Source organism: Leucoraja erinacea, chromosome 29 (assembly GCF_028641065.1).
Source record: "Leucoraja erinacea ecotype New England chromosome 29, Leri_hhj_1, whole genome shotgun sequence".
In the NCBI taxonomy this organism is placed as follows: Eukaryota; Metazoa; Chordata; class Chondrichthyes; order Rajiformes; family Rajidae; genus Leucoraja; species Leucoraja erinaceus.
The window spans coordinates 3,539,590-3,559,747 of NC_073405.1; the positions used below are offsets into that span (position 1 = coordinate 3,539,590).

Consider the following 20,158-nt stretch of genomic DNA (forward strand, 5'->3'; position numbering starts at 1 on the left):
CCAGCCTGCACTGTCATTCAATATGATCATGGCTGATCATCCAACTCAGTATCCCGTACCTGCCTTCCCTCCATACCCCCTGATCCCCTTAGCCACAAGGACATCTAACTCCCTCTTAAATATAGCCAATTGGCCTCAACTACCCTCTGTGGCAGAGAGTTCCAGAGATTCACCACTCTCTGTGTGAAAAAAGTTCTTCTCATCTCGGTTTTAAAGGATTTCCCCCTTATCCTTAAGCTGTGACCCCTTGTCCTGGACTTTCGGGAACAATCTTCCTGCATCTACCTGTCCAACCCCTTAAGAATTTTGTAAGTTTCTATAAGATTCCATAGTACAGGCCCAGTGGCATCAAACCCTTGTCATAGGTTAACCCACTCATTCCTGGGATCATTCTCGGGAACCTCCCTGCACCACCTCCAGAGTCAGCACATCCTTCCTCAGATGGTGCCTCAGATGTCTTGATGGCACCTGACCAAGTAGAGATGGTTTGAAAGATTCACGTTCCCAGGGGATAGATGGCACCAGCAATTTGTCCTGGACCAGCCATGTCGAAGTTAGAACCAAAAACACACACCGACATCTCAACTTCCTTCGAAGGCTGAGGAAGTTGGGCATGTCCTTCTGCAGTTGTACAGAGCCCTAGTGAGACCACACCTGGACCACACATTGTGAGCAGTTTTGGTCCCATAATTTGAGGAAGGACATTCTTGCTATTGAGGGAGTGCAGCGTAGGTTTACAAGGTTAATTCCCGGGATGGCTGGACTGTCATATGCTGAGAGAATGGAGCGGCTGGGCTTGTACACTCTGGAGTTTAGAAGGATGAGAGGGGGTCTTATTGAAACATATAAGATTGTTAAAGGTTTGGACACGCTAGAGGCAGGAAACGTGTTCCTGATGTTGGGGGAGTCCAGAACCAGGGGCCACAGTTTAAGAATAAGGAGTAAGCCATTTAGAACAGAGACGAGGAAACACTTTTTCTCACAGAGAGTGGTGAGTCTGTGGAATTCTCTGCCTCAGAGGGTGGTGGAGGCAGGTTCTCTGGATGCTTTCAAGAGAGAGCTAGATAGGGCTCTTAAAGATAGGGCCAAATGGCCTCCTTCTGCACCTATTTTCTATGTTTCTATGAGGCACAGCTGAGCAAGATGAGATGTGTAGGAAGGAACTGCAGGTGCTGGTTTAAACGGAAGATAGACACAAAAAGCTGGGGTAACTCAGCGGGACATCTCTGGCTTGTACACTCTGGAGTTTAGAAGGATGAGAGGGTATCTCATTGAAACATATAAGATTGTTAACGGCTTGGACACGCCATTCAATATGATCATGGGCTGATGGTGAGGGACACAAAATGCCGGAGTAACTCAGCGGGACCGGCAGTGTCTATGGAGAGAAGGAATGGGTGACGTTTCGGGTCGAGACCCTTCTTCAGACTTCAGGGGGAGAGGGAAACACGGAGAAATGGAGGGGCTAGGTGTGAAAACGAGGCATCAAAGGGGACAAAGCTCAAGGGAAATATAGAATACATCATTGTTAGCTATGGGAAGGTGACAACGAAGCAAAGAAAAACATTTATCAGGGGGACGGTGGGAGTGGTCGGAGAACCAGGAAGGGGGAGGGATGGAGAGAGAGGGAAAGCAAGGGTGGCTTGCAGTTAGAGAAGTCAATATTCACACCACTGCCCAAGCGGAATATGAGTTGCTGTTCCTCCAATTTGCCCTGGGCCTCACTCTGACAGTGGAGGAGGCCCAGGACAGAAAGGCCAATAGGTAATAGACAATAGGAGCAGGAGTAGGCCATTCGGCCCTTCAAGCCAGCACCGCCATTCAATGGGATCATGGCTGATCATCCCCAATCAGTGCCCCGTGATTCAATATGCCTTCTCCCCATATCCCCTGACTCCACTATCTTTAAGAGGCCTATCTAGCTCTCTCTTGAAAGTATCAGTGTGGGGACGGGAGGGGGAGTTTAAAGTGTTTAAAGTGAAAGGAGATGACTTAGATTTAAAAGGACTGAGCGGAGGTGTTGAACAAAAGTGTGCTGCCTCTACACAAACTACTGTGAGTGTGTACCATGTAGAGGTGCAGCCACAAACATTGCAAATTGCACGATTCATAAGAACTCCCTTCTTCCTGCAATGCACGATTTTAAACACCCAAATTCAATCAAATCAACATGACAAGAAAAATAATTTTGTGTGCGTTTTAATTCCATGTAAAACTGACCGTGCTCAGCTGACAATGGCCTGTTTCCATTCTCATCGTTTACTCTTTGGCATTTCTTTCATTCATTGTTCAAGAAGGAACTGCAGATGCTGGAAAATCGAAGGTGGACAAAATTGCTGGAGAAACTCAGCGGGTACGGCAGCATCTATGGAGCGAAGGAAATAGGCAACGTTTCGGGACGAAACCCTTTGGGTTTCGACCCGAAACGTTGCCTATTTCCTTTGGGTTTCGGCCCGAAACGTTGCCTATTTCCTTTGGGTTTCGGCCCGAAACGTTGCCTATTTCCTTCGCTCCATAGATGCTGACTGTCCCGCTGAGTTACTCCGGCACTTTGTGTCTCTCACCATCAGCCCATGATCATATTGAATGGCGCGTCCAAGCCCTTAATAATCTTATATGTTTCAATGAGATCACCTCTCATCCTTCTAAACTCCAGAGTGTACAAGCCAGAGATGTCCCGCTGAGTTACTCCAGCTTTTTGTGTCTATCTTCCGTTTAAACCAGCATCTGCAGTTCCTTCCTACACATCTCATCTTGCTCAGCTGTGCCTCATAGAAACATAGAAAATAGGTGGAGGAGTAGGCCATTCGGCCCTTCGAGCCAGCACCACCATTCATTGCGATCATGGCTGATCGTCCCCAATCAATAACCCGTGCCTGCCTTCTCCCCATATCCCTTGACTCCACTAGCCCCTAGAGCTCTATCTAACTCTCTCTTAAATCCATCCAGTGATTTGGCCTCCACTGCCCTCTGTGGCAGGGAATTCCACAAATTCACAACTCTCTGGGTGAAAACGTTTTTTCTCACCTCAGTCTTAAATGACCTCCCCTTTATTCTAAGACTGTGTGCGGCCCCTGGTTCTGGACTCGCCCAACATTGGGAACATTTTTCCCGCATCTAGCTTGTCCAGTCCTTTTATAATTTTATATGCTTTCTATAAGATCTTCCCCCTCATCCTTCTAAACTCCAGTGAATACAAGCCTAGTCTTTTCAATCTTTCCTCATATGACAGTCCCACCATCCCAGGGATCAATCTCGCCTCCTGGTGGTTGATGGAGAAATTGCCTTGAATGGCCCAAGGCAACTCTTCCACGTGGCTTTTTAAGTGACATTGACGGACAACACGAGAATAACAATTTCCCTCCTTGTAGATCTGAATTTTAAAATATATATATATATATATATATATATATATGTAGACATTTTAAAGTAGAATTCTAAACGTTTTTCTCTTTAATTTCAATTGTAATCTTCATAGCTTGGAAGATGGACACAAAATGCTGGAGTATCTCAGCGGGACAGGCAGCATCTCTGGAGAAAAGGAATAGGTGACGTTTCTGGTCGAGACCCTTCTTCAGAGCTTGGGAAGGCTGTTTGGAAAAACGATGCCTGCACTCTCATGCTGTTTTTCCCCCATTTTGAAGTTTATATCCAAGTACGCTGCAAGGGCCTGGAAGCGAGTGGGTAAGATCATCTCTGACCCCTCTCACCCTGGCCACAAACTCTTTGAATCACTTCCCTCTGGAAGGCGACTCCGGGCTGTCAGAGCCGCCACAGCCAGACACAAAAACAGCTTTTTTTCCACGAGTAGTTGCTCTACTCAACAACCAAAAATCTGTAGCCTTCTTTTGCTCCGGCATTTTATTTAATTCACATGTTTAATCGATAATGTTTTATTATTAGTGTTCAATGTTTTATGTGTCATTCCCAACTGTCACTGTGTGTCATATTGTCACTTGTGGTTGGAGCACCAAGGCAAATTCCTTGTATGTGAATACTTGGCCAATAAACTTATTCATTCATTCATTCATTCATTCATTCATTCATTAAGTCTCTTGTGCCAGTTTCTATTGAATTCTTTCCTAAACTCCTTTCCAGGCAATGCATGGCATGCAAGGTCAATGGGGATTCATCTTGACAAAGTTCGTAGAGATAGTGAACTCTATTAATCAATGGAACCTGAGCACTTTGAAGGATGTAAAGAGTAACTGGAGTTTGGAGAACGAGCATGGAAACAGGCCCTTTGGCCCATCGGGTCCATGCTGACCAGCGATCACCCTGCACACTAACAATATCCTACATACTAGGGACAATTTACAGAAGTCAATGAACCTACAAACCTGACATGGACAAAAGTTGCTGGAAGTAATTCAGCGGGACAGGCAGAAGGAACGGGTGATGTTTTGGGTCGAGGCCCTTCTTCAGACTGAGAGTCGGGGGAAAGGGGTTCGGGGGAAAGCAAGAGGTGATGTTTCGGGTCGAGATAGCCTTCTTCAGACTGAGAGGCAAAATGTCACCTATTCCTTCTCTCCAGAGATGCTGCCTGACCCGCTGAGTTACTCCAGGTTTTTGTGTCTATTGACAAAATAAGTTGTGTACCTGCTGTACAGGAAGGTTTATCGAACATAGATAGAGGTATAGAGGTTGGCCCTCTGCCCACATGTAGAGTGGAGACCCGGGTTCGATCCCGACTACGGGTGCTGTCTGTATGGAGTTTGCACGTTCTCCCCGTGACCTGCATGGGTTTTCTCCGAGACCTTCAGTTTCCTCCCACACTCCAAAGACGTACAGGTTAATTGGCTTGGTGTAAATGTAAATTACCCCTAGTTTGTGTGTGGGAAAGCGTTCATTAGTTTAGTTTAGAGATACAGCACGGAAACAGGCCCTACAGCCCACCGGGTCCACATCTTCAGACCCGCTGAGTTACTCCAGCATTTTGTGCCTATCTTCGGTTTAAACCAGCATCTGCAGTTCCTTCCGACACAACGGCAACCCTGCACGTCTTTGGGGTGTAGGAGGAAACCGGAGCACCCGGAGAAAACCCACACGGGGGAACGTGCAAACTCAGCACAGACAGCATCCGTGATCAGGATCGAACCCAGATCTCTGGCGCTGTAAGGCAGCAACTATCACCGTGCTGCCCTTCACTATGACAATTCATGCATCCTCTGCTGCAGGGCTTCATCACTCTCACTCTGAAGAAGAGTCTCGACCCAAAACATCACCCATTCCTTCTATCCAGAGATGCTGCCTGTCCCGCTGAGTTGCTCCAGCACTTTGTGCCTGTCTTGGGTTTAAACCAGCATCTGCAGCTCCTTCCTACACATCCACTGGAGTAGGACTCTCCAATGCTGTTTCTCCTCATCATCTCCACAAGAGGGCACAGTAACACCAACTAATGCAACCAAGTCCAACAAACCTTCACCCAATGGTCCGTGGGCCCCACAGTTGTCACACGACCTGTAACTATTTTTACAGCTGTGATTTATAAAGGCAGCTTTGACTCATACGGACATTTGCAATCGTTAAAATAGACCATCATGTTCATTACAATGGCGCATCTTTTACCAGGCTTTTACCTGGGGATGGTGATGAACAATATTCCAGTAGGTCCTGTCCTGCACGTCTTTGGAGTGCGGGAGGAAACCAGAGCACCTGGAGAAAAACCCACGCGGTCACAGGGAGAACGTACAAACTGTGTACGGACAGCCCCCGTAGTCAGGATCAAACCCGGATCTCTGCCATTGTAAAAGGGCCAGTCCCACTTACGCAACTTTATCGGCGACTGTCGGCACCTGTCACAGGTCGGCGAAAATGTTCACCACGTTGAAAATCCAGCGGCGATCAGAAAGACTCTTTGGGTGACTAGTAGACGACTCACGACCATACGGGTGACACCTTGTCGACATGTGGCGGGGTGAGGCCTGTACGGTCGTGAGTAGTCGTCCAACGAGTCGTACCTTGTTCTGGTCGCCGCTGGATTTTCAACATGTTGAACATTTCCGGCGATCTGTGACGACCTATGACGGGTGCCGGCAGTCGCCGAAAAAGTCGCGTAAGTGGGACAGGCCCTTTAGGCGAATCTTTAGGCGACTGATGCAAAATGTTCAACATGTCGGAACGTTTTTGGCGGCAGTGGCGATAATTTGGGCTGTCGCCAGGTGACGTAGGTAGTTGCCAGTGCTGACTTCAGTGAATTCCATTGTCCTAGTCGCTGGCAGTCTCCTAAAAAAACGCCTAAGTGGGACAGGCCCATAAGGCAGCAACTCTACCGCTGCGCCACCGTGCCGCCACTCACTCCTCATGTGATTTAAAAATGGACCACATCAATTTTATTTTTTGCTTTGATGTTCAGATACAAAGCTCTGTACAAACGGAATATATAATACATATACACACACACACACACATACATGTATATGCATGTATATATATATATATATTTGTGTGTATGTGTAGGAAGAAACTGCAGATGCAAGTTTAAACCAAAGATGGACACTAAATGTCAGAGTAACTCAGCGGGACATGAGAGAAGGAATGGGTGATGATTTGGGTCGAGGCCCTTCTTCAGACTGAATAAGGGTCTCGACCCAAAACATCATCCATTCCTCCTGTCCGGAGATGCTGCCGGCCCTGCTGAGTTACTCCGGCATTTTGTATGTACGTGTGTGTGTGTATAAATATATGTGTAAGTATACATACATGTGTATATGCATATACAGTATATGTGTAAATGTGCCTATGTTTAGTTTAGAGATACAGCATGGCTTTGTGTAAATGTTCACTCACATCCAAGGAGAAAGTCAGAAAGCACAAAGTACTCCATGACAAGGTGATCTGTGACTGTGCCTGCATTCCAAACTCATAACAATACATTTCTTACATGAGGGAACTATTCACATCTTAATGATACAGTTCTAACGGTGTTTTGAAAAAACCAAGAGCCCTGGCCCTTTGGAAGGGATTCGAAGAGAATCTGTTTCACACAGTGAGTGGAATCTGGAACGCTTTGCCTGAGATAGTGGTGGAGAGAAAGGCACTCCCATAAGAATCACCCAGCAAACATTGAATGGGCGAGACATCGATGAAGGTACTCGTGTAGATAAGCACAGTGGTTGGTGTGGGCTTGGTGGTGCGATGGGCTTGTTCTATGACTTCACAAGTCCAGCGCTTTAAGTTCGTAAGATCATAAGTGATTGGAGCAGAATTAGGCCATTCGGCCCATCAAGTCTACTCCGCCATTCAATCATGGCTGATCTATCTCTCCCTCCTGACCCCCTTCTCCTGCCTTGTCCCTATAACCCTCTGACACCCGTACTGATCGAAGTTCTGGTCGTATCTTCCCCACAGTTGGATGAAGCCGGGCTCCGCTCAGCATGTTGGTCCCACACGTGGATCTGCCATCGCTCCTTACAATCGCTACACTCCTGTAAACCTCCACACCAACAGCGGCATTTCCCTGTACGCTGTGGACGGCCCGACCGTAATCATGTCCAGTCTTTCCGCTGACTGGGAGAGCAGGCAACAAAAAGCTTTTCCGCTGCACCTCGGTACAAGTGACAATAAACAAAACTAAACTAATATCGTTCAGACCATTTGAGGTTCCTACTGACTAGGTGTAATGTAAAGCTGAGGGATTCTCCGGTTAAGGAATGGTTGCAAGTTGTACTTTAGGGCCTCATAGTTCCTCTCAAGTTCGTTCTGATATTCCTCTCGCTCTGACGAGATCAGGCCCTTGTTTATAATTAAAGCGTCTTCACATCTGTAATAGAAGGGATATAATGTAAATATAACGTGGGTAACACACAGGCAAGATATGCACAACTCGGCCCGACTGTAGAATTGTGTTGGAAGGAACAATAGACAATAGACAATAGGTGCAGGAGTAGGCCATTCGGCCCTTCGAGCCAGCACCGCCATTCAATGTGATCATGGCTGATCATCCCCAATCAGTACCCCGTTCCTGCCTTCTCCCCATATCCCCTGACTCCGCTAGTCTGAAGAAGGGTTTCGGCCCGAAACGTTGCCTATTTCCTTCGCTCCATAGATGCTGCTGCACCCGCTGAGTTTCTCCAGCATTTTTGTCTTCCTCTGCTAGTTTTAAGAGCCCTATCTAGCTCTCTCTTGAAAGCATCCAGAGAACCCGCCTCCACCGCCCTCTGAGGCAGAGAATTCCACAGACTCACCACTCTCTGTGAGAAAAAAGTGTTTCCTCGTCTCCGTTCTAAATGGCTTACTCCTTATTCTTAAACTGTGGCCCCTGGTTCTGGACTCCCCCAACATCGGGAACATGTTTCCTGCCTCCAGCGTGTTGGTAGTGACGGGCAGCATCCCTGGAGAGAAGGAGTGGGTGACGTTTCAGGTCAAGACCCTCCTTCAGACTGAGAGTCAGGGGAGAGGGAGGTGTGGAGATAAGGAAGTGTAAGGTGTGAAAATGAGAGAAAGGGGATGGCGATCAAGAAACGTGTAGAATAGATCATTGTTAGCTGGGAGAAGGTTGCAACACAGCAAGCAGAGATAAAATGTAATCAGGGACAGTCAGAATGATGGGAGAACTGGGAAGGGGAGGGATGGAGAGAGAGAGGGGGGGGGAATAAAGGGTTACATGAAGTTAGAGAAGTCAATATTCACATCGCTGGGGTGTAAGCTGCCCAAGATATTGTCCCTACAGTGACTCGATGAATGATTGATTAGTCTATAGCAGGTGCAGGAATTCATATGAAGAGTGAAAGGCCTGGATAGAGTGGATGTGGGGAGAATTATCCCAGGAATGATTGGGTTAACATATGGCTGGAACGGTGGCACAGCGGCAGAGTTGCTGCCTTGCAGCGCTAGCGATCCTGACTATGGCTGCTGTCTATACGGAGTTTGCACGTTCCCCCCCGTGACCTGCGTGGGATTTCTCTGTGATCTCAGGTTTCCTCCAACACTCCAACGACGTACAGGTTTGTAGGTTGATTGTAAATTGTCCCTCGTGTGTGTGGGGGTGTGTTAGTGTACAGGGTGATTGTTGGTCGGTGGCCTGAAGTGCCTGTTTCCGCACTGTATCTCTAAATGTGAAGCGTGCAGCATTTATAACCATATAACCATATAACAATTACAGCACGGAACAGGCCATCTCGGCCCTACAAGTCCGTGCCGAACAAATTTTTTTTCCCCCTTAGTCCCACCTGCCTGCACTCGTACCATAACCCTCCATTCCCTTCTCATCCATATGCCTATCCAATTTATTTTTAAATGATACCAATGAACCTGCCTCCACCACTTCCACTGGGAGCTCATTCCACACCGCTATCACTCTCTGCGTAAAGAAGTTCCCCCTCATATTACCCCTAAACTTCTGTCCCTTAATTCTGAAGTCATGTCCTCTTGTTTGAATCTTCCCTATTCTCAAAGGGAAAAGCTTGTCCACATCAACTCTGTCTATCCCTCTCATCATTTTAAAGACCTCTATCAGGTCCCCCCTTAACCTTCTGCGCTCCAGAGAATAAAGACCTAACTTATTCAACCTATCTCTGTAACATTTGATGGCACTGGGCCTGTACTTGCTGGAGTTGGGGGGGGGGGGGGGACCTCATTGAAACTTACCGAACAGTGAAAAGCCTGGCTAGGGTGGGCCTGGTATGGGGGGATCGCTGTGGGGGGGGGGGGGGGGGGGGAGAACAAAGGGAGGCCTGTGACATTGTCAGCCCCCTTATGCGGCAACCATTTGCATACCTCGGGAACACAAGCGAAGAATAACGCTGCGGCTTGTCATATGCAACAATGAAATATTCATTAATCAATGAATCGATTCATTCATTCATTCACACTCAGCCCGCCCAACCACAGCAGACCCTCTGGGGACAATTTACCGTTTCAAAAAGTTCTTGAAACAGATGCGGAGTTTGTTGTGGTGTCTGTAAAGTTTCGGATCGTCGGGAATTTCAGACAAAAAAACTTGGGCGACTTCCAGGGGACCCTGAAAATAACAGAAGTCCGGAGTTAATTGCCTGCATTACTTTATACCCCGAACCATCCATGATACAGCACTGTGTTATACCCGATCGTTCTACAGTGTGTTATAGGTCAATCTGACCGCACAGTGTACAATGAGAATCATCCACAGAGCAAAGATGGGCTGGGAGATTGCAACCTTCACGTGGCCCACCCTGTTTCGACGAATGCAATCAACCCGACGAGCACAAACAAATAGATTGAACTAGACTAAGTGGGACCCGTTGGGTCCCAGTCACACGGGAGGCCTGGTCCCCCCCAACGCAACCCGTTCCCCAATGCAATGTTCCACCACTCTGAGGCGGGGGGGGTGGGGGGGATGGGGGTGGGGGGGGGGGGATATGGGGGGGGAGAGTGGGTGTGGGGTGGGACAGGGGGGTGTGTGGAGGAGGGGGGTGGGGAGGGTGTTGTGGGGCAGGGGTTGTGTCGGAGGAGGGGGGGGGGGAGGTGGGGTGGGGGGGGGGTGTGGGGGAGGTAGTGTGTGGGGGGGGGGGGAACCTTCAAAACCTTCACAACTTTTATACTATTTCACCGATTGGAACAAAACGTATTTGACTTGCAGCAGAGGATAATGGTGAGTAAGGTGGTGCAAAAATCGTAGCGCTATGGGGGATCATTTTTGCGCAAATTTAATTACAACGCAGACAGGAAATGGTCAAGATGAGAGTTTTAGTAGTATATAGACAGAACAAGTTGATCTACAACTTTAGACTGTGCACGCCGTACGCATGAAGAAGTGGAAAGATAGACTGGGTAATAACTGGTTCACAGTGTTATACCCTGGAGCTCCACTCTTCTACAAGAGGTTATATTTGTGTCATCCATTGTAGTACACAGTGTTACATTCTGGGTCATGCCATAATAGCCTGGAGTTTATTCTGGTCTATACAATACTGCACGGTGGCGCAGCGGTAGAGTTGCTGCCTCACAGCGCCGGAGACCCGGGTGCAATCCTGACTACGGGTGCTGTCTGTGTGGAGTTTGTTTGTTCTTCCCGTGCCCGCGTGGGTTTTCTCCGGGTGCACCGGTTTCCTCCCACGTTCCTAAGACCTGCAGGTTTGTAGGTAAATTGGCTTCTATAAATCATCCCTATTGTGTGGGATAATGAATGAATGAGTTCATTGGCCAAGTATTCACATACAAGGAATTTGCCTTGGTGCTCCGCCCGCAAGTGACATCAACATACTGTGACAGTTAGTGTACGGGATAATTGTTGGTCGGCGCGGACTTGATTTGCCGATTTGGTTTATATTAGTTTAGTTTATTGTCATGATCACCGAGATACAGCGGAAAGGGCCTGTTCCCTCGTTGTATCTCCAAACTAAACTAAACTAAGCTAAGCTTCTTGGTTCTTGGTTTCTTGGTCCTCCAAAAGGAATTTAAACTGGAGGTGGTACCCCATCTCCCCCCTCCCCCACCCCTCTCCCTCTCTCCCCCTCCCCCTCCTCCTCCTCTCCTCCCCCCTCTCCATCTCCCTCTCTTCCCCCTCCTCCTCCCACCGTCATCCCTCTCTCTACCCCACCCCTTCCCTCTTTCCCTCTGCCCCCTTCCCCCTACCCCTCTGTCCCTCTTCCACCACTCCCCCTACCCTTCCCTCCCCACTCTTCCACTTCTCTCCCACTTACCCCACCCCTCTCCCTCCCACACCCCTCTCCCTCCCCCTGAGCCAAGCTAAGCGCGGGCACCTGGTTGACGGTGGGGCCCACCGATCCCTGCAGCACCATCTGGAGCAGCTTCAGGTTGGGTGGGTTTTCACTCGTTGCCTTTGCCAGCTCCTGGGTCTTCTTCTGCATGTCCTCGATCACCGCTTCAATGGGCCTCAGGTTCATCTGTAAGACACGGCACATTCACTGCAGTCTAACGTAGCGTGGAAACGGGGGAGAGCTCCGTGAAACTCAAAAACAATATCACCATCTCGACAAGTCCCGACTCATTCTTCAAAAGGACACTGCACGAAATTGCCATGAATTATGGACACAGCCCGGACCATCACACAAACTAACCTCACATTGTGGCTAGGCAAAAATGCTGGGGGAACTCAGCGGGTGAGGCAGCATCTATGGAGAGAAGGAATAGGTGACGTTTCGGGTCGAGATCCTTCTTCAGACTGATGTCGGGGGAAGGGAGGGGGGGGGGAGAAAGGAAGAGGTGGAGACAGTGGGCTGTGGGAGAGTTGGGAAGGGGGAGAGGAAGCAGGGACTACCTGAAATTGGAGAAGTCAATGTTTTGGGGTGTAAGCTACCCAAGCGAAATATGAGGTGCTGCTCCTCCAATTTGCGCTGGGCCTCACTCTGGCCATGGAGGAGGCCCAGGACAGAAAGGTCGGATTCGGAACGGGAGGGGGAGTTGAAGTGCTGAGCCACCGGGAGATCAGGTTGGTTATTGTGGACCGAGCGGAGGTGTTGGGCGAAACGATCGCTGAGCCTGCGCTTGGTCTCACCGATGTAGAGCAGCTGACACCTGGAGCAGCGGATGCAGTAGATGAGAACTCGTTCTCACCTAGCACACAACTAACAACGGCTGGCTTCCTTTACCATGGTTACTGTTTCACACTTCTGTACCTCTTGCCCGATGGGAGAGGGGAGAAGAGGGAGTGGACCAGTGGGGTGAGACTGGTCCTTGATGATGCTGCTGGCCTTGCCGAGGCAGCGTGAGGTGTAGATGGAGTCAATGAAAGGGAGAGGTCGGTTTGTGCGATGGTCTGGGCTGCGTCCACAATTCTCTGCAAATCCTTGCAATACCAAAGGTGAAATAGTTGCTAATGGACTTAGACTAACAGGGGGTGAATTATACAAATGATGATCACAGAGCTACAGCAGAGAAACAGGCCCTTCGGCCCAATTAACCCATACCAACCAACTTGTGGTGTGAATTCATCAGCCTGACACTCTCTCCACAGATGCAGTCTATCCGAATGAGTATTTGCAGCATTCTCAGTTTTTATTTCAGATTTCGAGAATGTGCAGTACTTTGATTTTGGATTGCATTGCCACAGCAAATGTCTTATCCTCGAATCAACACAGCTTTACAGTCAAAGTCATGAGATACCGTCTCTTTGCGATGGTCTGCGGCACAAGCAGTGACAAAATGTGTAGGAAGGAACTGCAGATGCTGGTTTAAACCGAAGAGAGATACAAAATGCTGGAGTAACTCAGCGGGACAAGCAGCATCTCTGGAGAGAAGGAACGGGTGATGTTTCGGGTCGAGATAGCCTTCTTCAGACTGAGAGGCAAAATGTCACCTATTCCTTCTCTCCAGAGATGCTGCCTGACCCGCTGAGTTACTCCAGGTTTTTGTGTCTATTAACAAAATATGTTGTGTACCTGCTGTACAGGAAGGTTTATCGAACATAGATAGAGGTATAGAGGTTGGCCCTCTGCCCACATGTAGAGTGGAGACCCGGGTTCGATCCCGACTACGGGTGCTGTCTGTACGGAGTTTGCACGTTCTCCCCGTGACCTGCGTGGGTTTTCTCCGAGATCTTCAGTTTCCTCCCACACTCCAAAGACGTACAGGTTAATTGGCTTGGTGTAAATGTAAATTACCCCTAGTTTGTGTGTGGGAAAGCGTGAATTAGTTTAGTTTAGAGATACAGCGCGGAAACAGGCCCTTCGGCCCACCGGGTCCGCGCCGACCAGCGATTCATTTTCTGACTTACAATACTGAGCGGGGATCGCTGTTCGGTGCGGACTCGATGGGCCGAAGGGCCTGTTTCCGTGCTGTATCTCTAAACTAAACTCAAACTCAAATAAAGTTCCAAAGTAAATGTGAACACGTTTAAACAAACCAATAAATAGTCATAATGAAGCATCCATGTAAATACAGAAAACATTCCTTAAATGCACAAAATATCAATATTCCTGATTTCAGTCACTTGATTCTGCGGCTGGCACGGACACTTTAATAACTGGCACTGGCCACTCAAATCAGCGGCCCTGGACATTTTTATGATTGGTTTATTGTATTTTAACATTGTGTTTTACCTGCTTTTAACTATTTATACTGTTCCATCAGGGACTGGATTGTTTTTAGTGTTATTATGTGTGAAATTTTTTAAATTTCATGTGCGATGCTCCGCTATTCACTGGGAAACGTCTTTTCATTTTGCACTGTACAACTGTTACTTGCAAGATGACAATAAAGGTTGATTGATTGATTGATTGATTGATTGATTGATTGATTCAAATGTCTGAATTACTAATTTTCTGACTCACTTTGATAATTGCCGCATACTTACATTGTATCCAGTCCAGTTGTTTTGGCAAGTATAGCTTTATATTTACTCATCACTGTGTCAAGAGCTGGGTTAGGTGTACACTGTATTATTTAACTCTGGCATTATATTTTACAACATCACAGAAAATCCTTTCCACAAAACGTCTATCATCTAGACACACAGAACTTGAAGAAAAAGTTAAATCATTTCTTCGTATTTACAATGCATGCTGTTGCAAATTAAATATCCACAGTGTCGTTAAATTAAGTGTAAGGTCTGAAACATATAAGATTGTTAAGGGCTTGGACACGCTAGAGGCAGGAAACATGTTCCCGATGTTGGGGGAGTCCAGAACCAGGGGCCACACAGTTTAATAATAAGGAGAAAGCCATTTAGAATGGAGACGAGGAAACACTTTTTCTCACAGAGAGTGGTGAGTCTGTGGAATTCTCTGCCTCAGAGTTTGTGGCCAGGGTGAGAGGGGTCAGAGATGATCTTGCCCGCTCGCTTCCTGGTTTCAATGCATTCATCATCTTCATAAGGTCATAAGTGATAGAAGCAGAATTAGGCCGTTCGGCCCATCAAGTCTACTCAACCATTCAATGGATGGCTGGTCTATCTCTCCCTCCTAACCCCATTCCCCTGCCTTCTCCACGTAACCTCTGACTCGTCCTCAGACTCAAGGCAGACACAAAAAGCTGGAGTAACTCAGCGGGTCAGGGGAGAGAAGGAATGGGCGACGTTTTGGGTCGAGTGGTGAGTCTGTGGAATTCTCTGTCTCAGAGGGCGGTGGAGGCAGGTTCTCTGGATACTTTCAAGAGAGAGCTAGATAGGGCTCTTGAAGATAGCGGAGTCAGGGGATATGGGGAGAAGGCAGGAACGGGGTACTGATTGGGGATGATCAGCCATGATCACATTGAATGGCGGTGCTGGCTCGAAGGGCCGAATAGCCTACTCCTGAACCTATTGTCTATTGTCTGTTGTTATGCAGTTCACAGTTCCAACTACATGTGCACAGTCAAATTTATCCCTCCAACAGCAATCCAATTTAGTGGGGTTAGTTAAAGAAGGGCTGTTGTCTTGTAGCCAAGTTCCTTCCAATATTCACAAAGCATTTTGTTTTACCTGCAACATCAGAAACTATGAAGAAGGGTCCCTATTCAAAACGTCACCAATCCATGTTATCCAGAGATGCTGCCTGACCCGCTGAGTTACTCCGAAGATAGACACAAAATGCTGGAGTGACTCAGCAGGACAGGCAGCATCTCTGGAGAGAAGGAACAGGTGACCTTTCGGGTCGAGACAAATTCCCAGGATGGCAGGACTGTCATATGTTGATAGAATGGAGCAGCTGGGCATGTACACTCTGGAATTTAGGACGAGAGGGAATCTTATTGAAACATATAAGATTATTCAGGGTTTGGACACACTAGAGGCAGGAAACATGTTCCCGATGTTGGGGGAAGTCCAGAACCAGGGGCCACAGTTTAAGAATAAGGAGTAAGCCATTTAGAACGGAGATGAGGAAAAACCTTTTCACACAGAGAGTTGTGAGTCTGTGGAATTCTCTGCCTCAGAAGGCGGTGGAGGCCGGTTCTCTGGATGCTTTCAAGAGAGAGTTAGATAGGGCTCTTACAGATAGCGGAGTCAGGGGATATGGGGAGAAGGCAGGAACGGGGTACAGATTGGGGATGATCAGCCATGATCACATTGAATGGCGGTGCTGGCTCAAAGGGCCGAATGGCCAACTCCTGCACCTATTGTCTATTGTCTATTGAGACACTTTTTCAATCCCACTGGTCTGAAGAAGGGTCTCGACCAGAAACGTCACCTAATCCTTTTCTCCAGAGATGCTGCCTGTCCCGCTGAGTCACTCCAGCATTCTATGTCCATGTTGACTTTAATGTTTTACCCAAGAGATGGAATGATAACTTTGTTTGGCGATGTTCGTCAACAATTCCAAGTTCAGTTTAGTTCAGTTTAGTTTATTGTCACGTGTACCGAGGTACAGTAAAAAGCTTTTGTTGCGTGCTAACCATTCAGCAGAAAGACAATACATGATTACAATCGAGCCATTTACAGTGTATAGATACATGATAAAGGGAATAACGTTTAGTGCTTGATCAAGGTAGTGTATTGTGAATAGATACATGGTAAAGGGACGGGGTACTGATTGTGGACGATCAGCCATGATCACTGTGAATGGCGGTGCCGGCTCGAAGGGCCGAATGGCCTACTCCTGCACCTTTTGTCTATTGAAACCAAGTTCCATGTTGAGCAGAGGTTGGTTGGGAGGTTGTAGACATGGACCCAAGTTTTGGTTGTCAGGTGAGCCACCTTTGTCTGTTGCTTGCTTGTAATCAGACTTACTGAAGGCTCAATCAATGGGACAGGGCGTGAGGCGTGATGGAGTTGGTGGCACGATATGTAGTTGGATGGAGGTGAGAAAAGAACAAAGTTGGATTGAGTGAACGGAAAAATCTGTGGCAAATTGCTCTGGATGAGGGGAATATTGGGGCCATCCATTATGGATCCAATTGCAGAATTGCAATAATAATGTACCAATGTCCTGCTCCCCGCTTCAAAGACGCTCGCAAGTGGGACATGAAGGCTTGCGGCATCAACGCTGACAGCTGGGAGGTTGCGGCAGGGGATCACTACACATGGCGGGAGATTGTCTAGGGGGGCGGATGTGGGCAGGGTGATGTCCGCGGCACATAGGAGGTCCGACGGCCTCCTTTATCTGTTGCCATCGCGGGCGGCAAGGACTGTCGCTGGAGAATTGGGCTGGTCAGCCTCAGCAGACATTGCCAACGCGAGCAAAGACCGTGGAGACCTCAACAGAAGCGCGGGCTTCCGAGGCTACCAATGACGGTCTATCATGATCTTGGCAGGTCATTAAAGGACTTTGTGCCCTCTCCACTCCTAGCTCGTGGTCCACTGCCCTTCAAGAGAGCATTGAAGAGCTTCTCTGCCTCAGAGGGCGGTGGAGGCAGGTTCTCTGGAGCTTTCAAGAGAGAGCTAGATAGGTCTCTTGAAAACAGTGGAGTCAGGGTGATGTGGGGAGAAGGCAGGAACGGGGTCCTTTATCTGATTGGGATCGCGGGACGGCATGATCACATTGAAATTGGGCGGTGCTGCAGCATTGCGAACCTGAATATGAAGCGCGGGCTTCCGAGGCTACCAATGATGGTCTATCATCATGATCTTGGCAGGTCATTAAATGGACTTTGTGCCCTCTCCAAGGTGGTCCAGCCCTTCAAGAGAGCATTGAAGAGCTTCTCTGATTAGGTCTCTGGGCAAAGAGCTCTAGAGGGACAGTGGAGTCAGGGGATATGGGGAGAAGGCAGAACGGGGAGGCAGCAAACAGGTTTGAGAAGGACATCAGCAAGGAACTAAAGGAGTAGTACGGGCTTGAGGGGCTGAATGGCCCAATGTGTAGTGGGCAAGGTTCAAACGCCTGAGCCAAGCTGCCCCTCGAGTGTTGAGATTGCAGTGAATCTGTGGGATTCATCGCCGGAGAGGGCTGTGTTGGCCGAGGCAGAGAAAGATAGATTGTTGGAGAAACTCAGCGGGTGCAGCAGCATCTATGGAGCGAGGGAAATAGGCAACGTTTCGGGCCGAAACGTTGCCTATTTCCCTCGCTCCATAGATGCTGCTGCACCCGCTGTGTTTCTCCAGCTTTTTTGTGTAACCTGCGATTCTCCAGCATCTGCAGTTCCCTCTTAAACAAAGATAGATTGTTGATTAGTACGGGTGTCAGGGGTTATGGGGAGAAGGCAGGAGAATGGGGTTCAGGAGGGAGAGATAGATCAGCCCGTGATTGAATGGCTAGAGTAGACCTGATGGGCCGAATGGCCACACTCCGCTGCTGTCACTAATGAACTCATGGAGTCACCTCACCTCCTGCTTCTCTACGACATTGATCCTGGTCTTGATGTAAGGGAAAGCGTGTGAGGTGGTGAGGATGGTTTTGCGCTTGCACTGCTGGCTGAGTTCCCCATGGGCGCGGCCATCCAGCGTGTACGGGGTGCTGTAGATGAACCGCCGCAAGTTGGAGCTCCGCTCGTAGTTGCTGACTCGATTCTTCAACTCATACTCTTCAAAGTAGGGCTCAACGTAGGTCACCTGGACATAGGCCTGTGAAGCAGAACACCTTTTAAGTAAGTGCGTTTATTGGCCAAGTATTCACATACAAGGAATTTGCCTTGGTGCTCCGCCCACAAGTAACAACATGACGTACAGTGACAGTTACGAATGTCTCAGAAAACACTAAACATTAATAATAATAAAACATTAATGATCAAACACCATTGATCAAGCATGTGAACCAACAAAATACCGGATCAAAGGGAGGCTACAGATTTTTGGCTGTTGAGAAGAGCAACTACTCGTGGATAAAAACTGTGTTTACGTCTGGCTGTGGCAGCTTTGACAATCCGGAGTCGCCTTCCAGAGGGAAGTGATTCAAAGAGTTTGTGGCCAGGGTGAGAGGGGTCAGAGATGATCTTGCCCGCTCGCTTCCTGGTTTCAATGCATTCATCATCTTCATAAGGTCATAAGTGATAGAAGCAGAATTAGGCCGTTCGGCCCATCAAGTCTACTCAACCATTCAATAGATGGCTGGTCTATCTCTCCCTCCTAACCCCATTCCTCTGCCTTCTCCACGTAACCTCTGACTCGTCCTCAGACTCAAGGCAGACACAAAAAGCTGGAGTAACTCAGCGGGTCAGGCAACATCTCTGGAGAGAAGGAATGGGCGACGTTTTGGGTCGAGTGGTGAGTCTGTGGAATTCTCTGTCTCAGAGGGCGGTGGAGGCAGGTTCTCTGGATACTTTCAAGAGAGAGCTAGATAGGGCTCTTGAAGATAGCAGAGTCAGGGGATATGGGGAGAAGGCAGGAACAGGGGGTACTGATTGTGGATGATCAGCCATGATCACATTGAATGGCGGTGCTGGCTCGAAGGGCCAAATGGCCTACTCCTGCACCTATTGTCGATTGTCTATTGTCGAGACCCTTCTTCAGACTGTGACTCCGGGGAGAGGGCAACGAGAGATATAGACGGTACTCAGGAGAAATGAATGGAAGATATGCAAAATTCAATGATAATCAAGGAAAGGTGGAGCCCACAAAGGTCCATTGTTGGCAGTGGGATAGGTGATACAGACAGTGGAACTCAACAAGATGACAGTGAAACTATTGCGACGACTAGGGTGGGGACGGGACGGAGGGAGAGGGGATGAGAGGGGTTTCTTGAAGTTGGAGAAATCAATATTCATACCGCTGGGCTGTAAGCTGCCCAAGCGAAATATGAGGTGTTTTTACTCCAATTAGTTTTATAAACTTAAGTTGTATTATGTACTTTCTAGTCAGGTTGCAGACAGGTGGTCCCAAATGATTTTAAACCTTTCTCTTCTGAATCCATTGTGCCATCCTGGTTCAGGATATCAAAGTTGAGTCTGAAGAAGGGTCCCGACCCGAAATGTCACCCATCCTTTTTCTCCAGAGAAGCTGTCTGACCCGCTGAGTTACTACCGCATTTTTGTCTACCTTCGATTTTTCCAACCTGATCTCCCGGTGGCCCAGCACTTCAACTCCCCCTCCCATTCCGAATCCGACCTCTCTGTCCTGGGCCTCCTCCATGGCCAGAGTGAGTCCCACCGCAAATTGGAGGAGCAGCACCTCATATTTCACTTGGGTAGTTTACACCCCAGCGGTATGAACATTGACTTCTCCAATTTCAGGTAGTCCTTGCTTTCTCCCTCCTTCCCCTCCCCTTCCCAGCTCTCCCACACAGCCCACTGTCTCCGCCTCATCCTTTCTTCTTCCCGTCACCCCCCCCTCCCCCACACATCAGTCTGAACAAGGGTCTCGACCCGAAACGTCACGTATTCCTTCGCTCCATAGATGCTGCCTCACCCGCTGAGTTTCTCCAGCATTGTTGTC

The 20,158-nt window shown here is 48.3% G+C and overlaps 1 protein-coding gene across 2 annotated transcripts in view; it reads right to left on the reverse strand.

The window, feature by feature from the left end:
- Window positions 1–6,153: 6,153 nt before the first annotated feature.
- Window positions 6,154–20,158, reverse strand: part of LOC129711009 (dedicator of cytokinesis protein 7-like) — a 162,511-nt gene continuing 148,506 nt past the window's right edge. For both annotated transcript variants that reach the window (XM_055658351.1, XM_055658350.1), the window contains exons 43-46: window positions 18,116–18,352; window positions 11,682–11,825; window positions 9,855–9,961; window positions 6,154–7,762 (exon numbers count right to left, since the gene is read on the reverse strand). In XM_055658351.1, the coding sequence (XP_055514326.1) occupies window positions 7,606–7,762; window positions 9,855–9,961; window positions 11,682–11,825; window positions 18,116–18,352 (645 nt within the window). In that variant the 3' untranslated portion in view covers window positions 6,154–7,605. The remainder of the gene's footprint in view (window positions 7,763–9,854; window positions 9,962–11,681; window positions 11,826–18,115; window positions 18,353–20,158) is intronic.